Source organism: Antedon mediterranea, chromosome 3 (assembly GCF_964355755.1).
Source record: "Antedon mediterranea chromosome 3, ecAntMedi1.1, whole genome shotgun sequence".
NCBI lineage: Eukaryota > Metazoa > Echinodermata > Crinoidea > Comatulida > Antedonidae > Antedon > Antedon mediterranea.
The window spans coordinates 20,429,346-20,442,102 of record NC_092672.1 but is presented as its reverse complement, the minus strand read 5'-3'; the positions used below and the strand labels follow the sequence as shown (position 1 = coordinate 20,442,102).

The 12,757-nt window shown below is 34.4% G+C and overlaps 1 protein-coding gene across 1 annotated transcript; it reads left to right on the top strand.

Moving 5' to 3' along the window:
• Positions 1–12,541, top strand: LOC140043279 (uncharacterized). Its single transcript, XM_072087780.1, has 7 exons — positions 1–15; positions 104–160; positions 4,421–4,599; positions 9,493–9,682; positions 10,391–10,517; positions 10,617–10,759; positions 11,096–12,541. Exons 1-7 carry the CDS (start codon positions 1–3, stop codon positions 11,810–11,812), a joined length of 1,428 nt encoding a protein of 475 aa, XP_071943881.1. The 3' UTR covers positions 11,813–12,541.
• Positions 12,542–12,757: the final 216 nt, after the last annotated feature.

The window sequence follows — 12,757 nt, the reverse complement described above, 5'->3', positions numbered from 1 at the left end:
ATGCCGAATAAATGTGTGATATTTATAATGTCTTTGCATCTTGTCAGTTATGTCAATAGTTCTGTTTAACCTAAAATATGTTAATTTTATGAATTTTTTTCAGAGTCCAAGTAAAACAAAAGGCAAAAAGACTACATCTACAGTGGTATCAACATTTAAGGTACAGAATCCTGAAAGTTGAAACTCATTCAAAACTTAATTTAGACTCTTGATGAAATTAGTATGGAAAAATAGCTTCAAGACTAATTGAGCTCTTGCTTTAGAATTTAGATAGGTTTTTTTGCTTTGTTGTTGTTTTTGCTTTTTCTTGAAAAAAGGAGAAACAGGGAAACAAGGCCTTTTATAGTAGAGCAGTTAACGCCATAAAAATAGCCAAGTTGTGCACTTTATTACCAAAGCATGAAACTTTCCACAAAGTTTCTTTGATGTATATAGATTCAAAATATCGGGGGGTGCCAAGTGTCCAACGTCCGGTATGGCGGCCATCTTGATTTCAAAATGGCCACCATAAAAACAAAAAGTGTTTATATCTTGGCAACTGTAAACAGTAGAGACTTGATTCTGGTGTTAAATTGTTCACAAACCACATATTTCTATTTGCTCTAATGAAAAGTTTCGTCCAAAAATGACCGGAAATGACGTTTCTTCCAGTTTGACCTTTGACCTTTTATCTGTATATCTCATTAACTACTGATCATTTTCAATCGATTTTGGTGTCATTTTGTTCAGAATAAAGACATTTATATTTGTAGTAATGAAACATTTTCACATAAAATGACTGGAAATACAATTTATAACCTTTGACATATATAATTATGTGAACATACTGTATGTGGTTAAATTGGTATAAATGCACCTAATTTTTTTACCGAAATAAATGACACGGAATTATTATTCTGAATTTTTTACTTTTGAAGTGATAGGATAGGCATAAAGTATGACAGATCACTGAGCTCATCTATGCCGACATGTTTGCTAAACTGTGATGTGTCAAACGTTTTTTCGTTGCATCTAAACAAATGTACTCCATTTTTATGGTAATGGGCCTTTGCTGTAAACCTTTCATCTGAATCCTTTTCCTCGATTTTCTCTAGTCATTGATTTTTTAGAAAAATCCGAACTAAATCAATTCGTAAAAGACATCTCAATATAATTATTCAAGTAATCCTCAAATTAGTGACATGGACCTACAATATACTGTTCTGTACAAGACCTGTTTAGGCATCCACCTGTGGACTTTCACTTTAAAGGTCTTGGTTTCCTAATCATACAAGAAACAATGTCTAATTTAATCAATCAAAGTAGTGGGTCCAGACAAAGAAGGGGGTGTAAGACCATCCACAGACAAAGAAGGGGGTGTAAGACCATCCACAGACAAAGAAGGGGGTGTAAGACCATCCACAGACAAAGAAGGGGTTGTAAGACCATCCACATACAAAGAAGAGGGTATAAGACCATCCACAGACAAAAAAGGGGGTGTAAGGCCATCTACAGACAAAGAAGGGGATGTAGGACCGTCCACAGACAAAGAAGGGGGTATAAGACCATCCACTGACAAAAAAAGGGGTATAGGACCGTCCACAGACAAAGAAGGGGGCGTAGGACCGTCCACAGACAAAGAAGGGGGTGCAAGACCATCCACTGACAAAGAAAGGGGTATAGGACCACTTACAGACAAAGAAGAGGGTATAAGAGCATCCCCAGACAAATAAGGGGTGTAGGACCATCCACAGACAAAGAAGGGGGTGTAGGACCATCCACAGACAAAGAAGGGGAGAAGACCATCCACAGACAAAGAAGGGGATATAAGACCGTCCACAGACAAAGAAAGGGGTATAAGACCATCCACAGACAAAGAAATAAGACCATCCACAGACAAATTAAAGGAGTGCAAGGCCATCCATACACAAAAAGGTGTATAAGACCATCCACATACAAAAAAGGGGTGTAATACCATCAACGGACAAAGAAAGGGGTGTAATACCATCAACATACAAAGAATGGGGTATAAGATCACCCACAGGCACAGAAGGAGTATAAAACCGTCCAAAGAAAAAGAAAGGGGTGTAAGACCATCCACAGACAAAGAAGGGGGTGTAGAACCGTCCACAGACAAAGAATGGGGTGTAAGACCATCCACCACTGACAAAGAAAGGGGTATAGGACCACTTACAGACAAAGAAGGGGTATAAGACCATCCACAGACAAATTAAAGGAGTGCAAGACCAGCCATACACAAAGAAAGGGGTGTATAAGACCATCCACAAACAAAAAAGGGGTGTAATACCATCAACGGACAAAGAAAGGGGTGTAATACCATCAACAGACAAAGAAGGGGGTATAAGATCACCCACAGGCACAGAAGGGGGTATAAGACCGTCCACAGAAAAAGAAAGGGGTGTAAGACCATCCACAGACAAAGAAGGGGGTGTAGAACCGTCCACTGACAAAGAAAGGGGTATAGGACCACTTACAGACAAAGAAGGGGTATAAGACCATCCACAGACAAAAAAGGAGGTGTAGGACCATCACCACCACAGACAAAGAAGGGGATGTAAGACCACCCACAGACAAAGAAGGGGTGTAAGACCATCCACATACAAAGAAGGGATTATAAGATCACCCACAGGCACAGAAGGGGGTATAAGACCATCTACAGACAAAGACAGGGGTGTAAGACCATCCACACACAAAGAAAGGGGTTTAATACCATCAACAGACAAAGAAAGGGGTGTAATACCATCAACAGACACAGAAGGGGGCATAAGACCATCCACAGACAAAGAAAGGGGTATAAGACCGTCCACAGACAAAGAAAGGGGTGTAAGACCATCCACAGACAAAGAAGGGTGCATAAGACTATCCACAGACAAAGAAGCGGGTGTAGGACCATCCACAGAAAAATAAGGGGTGTAGGACCATCCACAGACAAAGAAGGGAGTGTAGGACCATCCACAGACAAAGAAGGGGTGTAAGACCATCTACAGACAAAGAAATGGGTGTAAGACCATCCACACATAAAGAAAGGGGTGTAATAATACCATCAACAGACACAGAAGCGGGTAAAGACCATCCACAGACAAAGAATGGGGTATAAGATCATCTACAGACAAAGAAGGAGGGTTAGGACCATATTAACCGAGGAAGCATACAAAAACCAGATGCAATCAAAATAGGCCAACCACTTGGAAAACAATAAATTGTAGAATAACTGTGGCTTTAAATTGTTGAAATAGAAAGGGTTCTTTGTAAGGTCATTAATAATATATTGATATAAACAAAATCATCATACTATATTCATTTGACAATCAAATACAGTCTGTCTCGAAAAGAAGCTCATACTATCACCTTTTCGAGGTTTTACGGTATTCAATAACATGTATGTTATTTCCTCTGTCAAACTATTAAAACTTTTAGCGAATCAGAAGGTGCCAACTTCATTGAACTAATGGTACCACCAAGCACAATGTTTACCAATTTTATGTACTATATACAATTTAAGTCCATTAATCATTTAATATAATTACGCCTATCAGGTTAAATTTCAAAATTAGGTGCACTTTAGACCAACAAAAACCACCTACAGTATATTCACATAATTAAAAATCAATAAATTAATGTCAAAGGTCATAAATTGCATTTCCGGTCATTTTATGTGAAAATGTTTCATTACTGCAAATACAAATGTATTTATTCTCAACAAAATGACACCAAAATCGATTGAAAATGACCAGTAGTTACAGAGATATACAAATACGAGGTCAAAGGTCAAACTGTAAGAAACGTCATTTCCGGTCATTTTTGGACGAAACTTTTCATTAGAGCAAATAGAAATATATAGTTTGTGAACAATTTGAGACCAGAATTAAGTCTCTAATGTGTATAGTTGCCAAGATATGAACATTTTTTGTTTTTATGGTGGCCATTTTGAAATCAAGATGGCCGCCATACCGGACGTTGGACGCTTGGCACCCCCGATATTTTGAATCTATATACATCAAAAAAACTTTGTGCCAAGTTTCATGCTTTGGGAATAAAATGCACAGCTCATGTCATTAACTGCTCTACTATTATGGGTTATGCTCGGCATCCCTGTTTTTGTATATTGTTGATGTTTCATATTTTGTTTCCTGTATATTATATTAATTGTATTTTATCTGTAAATTGTTTTTTATGATGCTGAAATAAATAAAATAAACATCTGCAAGATCACTCAAATTATTGCTTCCCAATTTTTTTTAAACTTCTGTTGAAAATGTAACTTATAATAATAAATATATGCAAGATATTTTTTTTTTGATTATCAGACATATTTCCTCAATCCATTTTGTATTTACTTATACTTATTTTGGTTGATACCATTTAGTTTTTACATGTAATCTTCGGGATAACAATCTAACAATTGTATCTTATATCTTAGAATTCATTGGACAGTCTTATGGCTACTTCACATGAAACAACACCTCACTACATCCGCTGTATCAAACCAAGTCTTGAGTGTCAACCAGACAGCTTTGATAACGTTCATGTTATAAATCAACTACGTGCTTGCGGTGTTCTTGAAACAATTGAGATCAGTGCAACAGGCTTCCCTACCAGGTTAGCTTACAGCTATTGTTTTGTGTTCTTTTTATACTAACAATGTGCCCATCTATGACTGGTTGATATCCTTGTTTAGTTAAGTTAACTTGAAACAATTCAGATCAGTGAACAGGCTTCCCTACCAGGTCAGCTCACAGCTGTTGTTTTGTGTCTTTTTGCACTAACAATGTACCCATCTATGACTGGTGGATACCCTTGTTTAGTTAAGTTAACTTGAAACAATTGAGATCAGTGCAACAGGCTTCCCTACCAGGTCAGCTTACACCTGTTTGTTTTCGATATTGAATAATTAAGCAAAAACTAAAATGGTTGTGTTGTATTGTTTTATAGATAGGTTGCACTAAACATGTTACAACCTTCTTATTTGTTGTAATTTGTATTTTACTGTATTTTTTACTATTAAAATCCCAATTAAACAGCTTGCTCTAGGACTTACAATACATATACCGTATATTTCGGTGTATAAGTCGCACCTGTGTATAAGACGCACCCCCAACTGAGAGTAAAATATCGGTATTTTTTATATCGTCGATGTATAAGACGCACCTTATATTTCATCAAAACAATGTTTTTTTAAATTGTAATCAATATTATTGTAATAATATATTTTGTTATATCTACAACGGCGTCCTTTATTAGGTTTTTTCTTAATACCTAGGCTCGGCCGCGCCCAGCCTCAACAAGTTCTTTCTAACTTGTTATTCATGAGTTTCGCCGCAACATCGAGTGCATGACCGTGTGTGTAACACGCACGTGTGTGGGCTAGCCTCGCTCGATCATTTCGAGAGGGCGCACGTTTTCACGGACAAATCGTATTCGATTAGTATCTATGTATCCGAGAAGTGTGTACGCTAGGTCCATGATATAATCACCTGGACAATATACTAGCCGAAGAATACAGGTCAACCCGTACCCATGCCAACTCGTACCCACCAACTCGTACCCAAATTTTGGCTTACTCGTACCCAAAATTTTGGCTGACCCGTACCCATCATTGGCTGACCCGTACCCATCATTGGCTGGCCCGTACCCAAGTTTAATGCTATTTAAAGTATATTTATATTACATTTAAACCCAGTTTTATTAAATTTTTAGATACCAATCATATGTTCGATATTATAATGGCAAAAACTATTGACCTAAAATGTATAATAATATGTACAGACTCGTACGTAAAAAGCACAGCTTTCATCGTATTTGCGTACGTCGTATTTGGTAAAGTTAATACTTGAGGGCGCTGTTTTATATGGCTCTGTGGAAGATGTCAGTGGTCGGCTGTGCTGCATTCTATTTTTTTTTCATTTATGAGTTATTAATCTATTATTTTCTACGAATAGTAGTACACGGAAATTGAAATACCCACTAGTCTGTGATGATGAAAACTTGAATTATTAAAAGTAAACATAAATATCTTTTATACATAATTTGTATTTTCATTTTATTTTACAGATAATGAAGTAATGTGCTTTTTGAAAATCGTTTTAAAACGAATGGTTTTTGTTGTTTTGTTTTGCAAGTTTTGGAAAATATTAAACTGTTTTAACATTTCGAAAATATTTAATACATTTTTAAATAGTCACTCGTATTTTAAAATCACGAAACTATTTAAGTGGATACCAGCCTCATTGCTGCTATGAGCATTTAGTAGTAGATTAGATTATTGCCGTTTATCTAGTATACAATGACGGATGTGAGAGTAATAATAAAAGGTAACTACTGTACTAACCTCCAATAATTTAACATTTAATTACAAACGACGACATTTGCTGTTATTACGTTTTCATTTTATAATGATTATTACTGTATTATTATGACTAAAAACCGAAATAAATACTACTAAAACTTAAAAAAATCATCTTATCGCTGACAGATACGTAAGAACTCAGACACGTGTAGGTAGGCCTTCAGAACGTTTATATTATTTTAGTAAATAAGACGACATCCGTTGCCATGGAAAAACGATCGTAGTTCATTTCATTTGTCTTATTTGACACATTATAGAATGCGTATTTTTTTTTAAAAAAGGGAATCCCTCGTCAGCAAAAACACGTAGCTGTAAGTTATTGAGGAAATATCTACCAAAAATGTTTAATTACCGTAAACAAACAGATAATTTTACTGAATTATTTAAGAAAAAAAATAAATAGAAAACGATCATACGCCACATTGAACCTTTTGGACACACTACAAATGGACCCGTACAAATGCGTTTTTTTTTTTAATAATAAAGAGGAATCCCCATTCAGCAAAAACACGTAGCTGTTATAGAAGAAAATCTGCCAAAATGTTTAATTGCCTTAGGCTACAGTACGACAGTACGTGTATATTATGATCATTTCACTGAATTATTAATAAATAAAATATATGGAAAATGATCATACGTCATTACTAAGTCGTCTCTTTGACGCCGGCCCTATAAATGCGTGTTTTTTATAATAAAAGGTTAATCCCGGTCAGAAAAAACACGTAACACGAAATCTACGAGTAATTCGACCCCATAGCCCGGCAGGCTTTTCGCTTAAAACAGGGTGTTGTTAAAATATTTTTTTATTAATTAATGTTCTCTTACGTAAATAAAAAAGACACACAATCAGAATTTTTAACTTTTATACAATCAGAATTTTTAACTTTTATACAATCAGAATTTAACTTTTATACAATCAGAATTTTTAACTTTTATACATTCATAATTTTTAACTTTTATTCAATCAGAATTTTTAACTTTTATACAATCAGAATTTTTAACTTTTACACAATCAGATTGTTCAGATAGCAATTGCATTTTTATAACACTTTTGTTAACATTTTATTATACCTTATTTTTCTATGTATTTTTCTAAATTTGTTAAATGTCGGTTTTATTGTATCGTTCAAGTTGACAGGGGCTGGTCAAGCACATCACAAGATGACAGTTTTACACTTTTGCTTTTCCGCTACTCTCCTGTTATACTTATATGTTTGTTTTTTTGCTATGTAGAAAGATTGAAAATAAAATAAATAAAATAAAATAAACATACGTTTATAAAACTATAATACTAGATTTAAATAAATGTTAACAAATATATGCCTAATTAAACGAAGTCTACAATCAAATCAATGGTCATTTTTATTAGCACACATTTCACCGAGACCTGTATGTAAAATAAAAAAACAATTTAAATATAAAAATATTCATACGGCAAAAGCATACCACTAGTTTTACGCCGATCAAATCATTACAAGTAATTATTCAAATTGGGTACGAGTAGGCCAAATAATGGGTACGAGTAAGCCAAAAATGGGTACGGGTAAGCCAAAAAATGGGTACGAGTAAGCCAAATACTTGGGTACGAGTAAGCCAAATATTTAGGTACGAGTTGGCATGGGTACGGGTTGGTTTGGGTACGGGTTAGCCAAAGTGGGTACGAGTTGACCAATTATTTGGGTACGGGTTAGCCAAGTTGGGTACGAGTTGGCATGGGTACGGGTTGGTTTGGGTACGGGTTGACCAGCACCCCTAGCCGAATACCGTACACCATGTGGCACCAAAAGAAGGGCTTGAGCTTGGGGTACGGCGATTGTGCGTATAACTACTGTATAAATAAATACTATTCCAATCGTACGTAAACGTTTACAAATGAAATTTTATCGGAGCGCCATAATTAACAAATCTTTTCATCATATTTAGTATAACATCATGCTAAAATGACTTAAAAATTAGGCAGAAGCAGGTTGCCGTTACGTTAGTTAGTTACTGTAGCTAGGCCTAGCCTACTCAGGCCTAGAAAACGAGGTTACGATAGCCTAGGCCTATGTACAATCTGTGTGGTGAGGCATTTATGTTCGGTGTATAAGACGCACCCTTAATTTAGAGGTCAAATTTGCGTGTCAAAAGTGCGACTTATACACCGAAATATACGGGTATATATAGGTATTGCACTGATGAAGGGCTAGTGTTGCCCGAAAGCTCTGCTAACTTTTCTGGCTGTTTACTTTATCGTTTTGATTTAGCTTTTCGCTTTTTATTTTTGTATCTCCATTGAGATCCAGCCACTGATACCCACAGCATTGTCATTTTATTCAGTAATTTGCCTTTGGATTTATATATATGTATATATATACTGAAAGATGAGGGCGTATCAATTTGATCTCTGATGCGTGTGCGTACAACTGAGGGACTAGTGCTATACCGCCTTACCACGACGATCCAATCGAGTTTGAACAATACCATGAAAGCCCCAGTGGTCTAATGGTTAGGACATCAAGCAGAAGGTTCCGGGTTTGAATCTTGATGGAGGCGACTTTTTCTCATTCTCACAGATTTCCTCATCTTCATCGTTTCAAATTAATTAATTGAATTTCAGTATATCACCGGGCGATATAGAATTTATTCTGTGCCTGTGATGTTTATAATAAATACTATATATATCCCTGTGCATACTGTACATGTTGAACACCTACTAACATACTTGCCAGTGTGATGTTTATAATATATACTATATATATTCCTGTGCATACTGTACATGTTGAACACCTACTAACATACTTGCCAGTGTGATGTTTATAATATATACTATATCCCTGTACATACTGCACATGTTAAACACCTACCAACATACTTGCCAGTGTGTTGTTTATAATATATACTATATATATTCCTGTGCATACTGTACATGTTGAACACCTACTAACATACTTGCCAGTGTGTGGTTTATAATATATACTATATATATCCCTGTACATACTGCACATGTTGAACACCTACCAACATACTTGCCAGTGTGATGTTTATAATATATACTATATATATCCCTGTGCATACTGTACATGTTGAACACCTACTAACATACTAATTGCCAGTGTGTTGTTTGTTATACTTGATTCTGAATGATAATGACAATTTTCTTATAGAATGTTGTACAGTGATTTTCTTAAGAGGTATGAATTATTAATAAGGTCAAACTCAGAAGATATCAAAGATTTGGATACAAAAAGTAAATGTGCTGTTATTACGAATCTGGTTTTAGCTGAAGCAGACAAAGAAAATAAATTGAAAAGCTTTTTGTTTGGAAAAACAAAGATATTCTTAAGAGAGGGACATGTACTTAAAAGTAGTTTAATAATAAATTTAATTATTTTATATTTGCAGTAGAATAAATTAAATTTTAATTAGTTTAAGTGAATATTTTATGGCAAAGGAATCATTAGCAATTATTTGACTTTATACGGTCATTTTTCGCCAAAGTAAGGTGAACTAGGCTAGCCGACCCAGCCAAGTCTACTTAAACTTTGCTACATATTCTAATATAACAGATGTAATATATAGTTCCTCGAGAAAAATATCATTCCCTTGGGGATGTCAATTGTTATATTTCACCTCTAAGCAGGCAATATCTGTATAATATAAACCTTTGCAGTAGAGCTGAATGAGTGTCGTGAAATAAACCTTTATTTTTAAAAGTAATGCTATAGGAATATTTTTGTAGTATAAGATAGGAAATTCACCAAAATTGACTAAATAATTATGTAAAATTGAGGCATTTTTCTTTTTCAAAAAAGTATATAAATATAAATCAAAAGAACAATCAATTTGACACAATTTAAAAATACCATTTTATTAAAACTTATTACCCATTTAAATGTGTGTGTAAGTCATTGAAAATCAGTAAGATTGCTATCTATAACATGAAAAAGTTGTAGCACCAAATTATAATACTTTTAGCTTTTAGTTTTTAGCTTGTTAGTGTAAAAAAGTTAGTAAGAATCTGCATCATTGTATATTTATTATATTCCGTTATTTTTCATTTAGTTGGATAAACTTGAAGTTGCAAGATTGAAGGAATTCAATTTAAGTGCTGGTGTAATACAGATATGCTGGAGGAAGATCCTGGCAACCAAAAGTAAACAAGAGGCAGTTGTGGTCATCATTCAAGCAGGTATTGATTGTAATAGTGTTTTGACAAATATCTTGCAGGCATTATGCTGTTACCAAACCAAGCCACTAATTGTCACTAATTATAATTGATATGTTGTAGGTTTTAGAGGCTGGAAGGTGAGAGAAGATGTAAAGAGACGACATGAGGCAGCACGTGTCATACAGTATGCTATGATTGGATATTCAATTCGTTTACACCAACGCAAGTTAGATGAACAATTAAATGAATTGAATTCAGACGAGGTAGGCTTTTACGTAAAACTCGCAATTTTCAATCTTCGCTGCACCAACAAACTTTACAATGTGAAGTATGTTCTTTCATCACTAACACATCCTCATTTACATGTACTTACTTTAATGATGTTAAATTAACACATCATCATATGTACTGTGTTATAAAACTAATAATGTTGAATAGAGTATATATTCATTTACTGAGAGATTACCTGTGCTTGGTTCCACCTCATTAAATGGTCAATCAGTTAATTTTCATGAAATATTCTCCATATTCAAATCATAAACATTCAGTTTATGATTTTTAATACAATTTAATAAAAATTTAACATTTATTTTTACCAGTTTGCTGATTCTGATGTGCAAGAATGCAATGATGAACAATCACAACAAAACAATAGCATATTAACAGAAGGTACACTGTCAGCAGTATCACTGGATAATGAACCTCATGACAGTAACCTGTCAGTGATTAGTTCAATCAATGGTACCAAAGAAGTTGAAGACAAGGGAGATAAGTTTACCAGTAAAGGTAGCAAAGAAGTTGAAGAAAAGAGAGATAAGTTTACCAGTAAAGATAGCAAAGAAGTTGAAGACAAGAGAGATAAATTTACCAGTAAAGGCAGCAAAGAAGTTAAAGACAAGAGAGATAAGTTTACCAGTAAAGAAGTTGAAGATCAGGACAAGAGAGATAAGTTTACCGATAAAAGCATCAATGAAATTGAAGAACCAGAAAATCTAAATAACAATTCTAGAATACAATTTCATGAAAATGGTAACCTGAACTGTAATAGTGGTAGAAGTGAGGGAAATACAATAGTTAACATTGAACAAAAGAAAGATGAAATATCTCAAAAGAAGAGCTCAGATGAACAATGTGCTACACATAAACCAATAGTTAGTGAGCACCAGAATGGTAGACGTGTTGAAGGGGAGCCTGTAAATCAAGGAACTACTACCATCATTAACAAGTTTGTGCAAGTTGCAACAACTCCTGCAGTTGATATAGCTTTTGGTATTGTGTTACTTGGTTTGCTGTATCATGGTCCAGTTAGGCTATAACCTTTAGTCTCAATCGCTGCAAATGGTCTACTGTATGGTACAAAGAATAATGAAGATGGATGACACAGAAAGAAAGATGTTCTCAGTTATGTAGTTCTCAGTCACGTATTGTGTTACTTGGTTTGCTGTATCATGGTCCAGTTAGGCTATAACCTTAAGTCTCAAACACTGCAAATGGTCTTGTGTATAGTACAAAGAAAAATGAAGATGGATGACACAGAAAGAAAGATGTTCTCAGTTACGTAGTTCTCAGTCACGTATTGTGTTACTTGGTTTGTTGTATCATGGTCCAGTTAGGCTATAACCTTTAGTCTCAATCGCTGCAAATGGTCTACTGTATGGTACAAAAAAAAATGAAGATGGATGACACAGAAAGAAAGATGTTCTCAGTTACGTAGTTCTCAGTCACGTATTGTGTTACTTGGTTTGCTGTATCATGGTCCAGTTAGGCTATAACCTTTAGTCTCAAACACTGCAAATGGTCTACTGTATGGTACAAAAAAAAATGAAGATGGATGACACAGAAAGAAAGATGTTCTCAGTCACATAGTTTTTCTGTTTCAGATTGCAGTAATAGAATTTTCAATTGTTTATATATTTGTACCATCGTATACAAACAACAAGAATTCAGAGTCTTTATGGAGCTCTGTCATCTTTGATTTTGCTTTCATGCATGAGTAAACTTTATGAATATGAAATTATCCTCATATTAAATTTTATTATAAACAAATCGTGTAAAACTAACAATATAGTTATAGTAAATAAAAATAATTCTCAGGAATATGATTTGTGATTTTTATGTCTCATGCATTTTCAGATTTCAATGTTGTGTTGTTTTTCTATAAAATTCTTTTTTACCCTATTGGAAACAAACAAAACAAAACAAAAATAGAATACAAAAAAGTTAATAATATTGTATATCATTTATTAAAATAGAATATGAAA

Excerpts from the sequence above, each read along its gene's own strand:
- LOC140043279 (XM_072087780.1), top strand. Across the intron at positions 161-4,420 it reads CAGTGGTATCAACATTTAAG|AATTCATTGGACAGTCTTAT; the intron begins GTACAGAATCCT and ends CTTATATCTTAG. Across the intron at positions 10,518-10,616 it reads TGTGGTCATCATTCAAGCAG|GTTTTAGAGGCTGGAAGGTG; the intron begins GTATTGATTGTA and ends GATATGTTGTAG.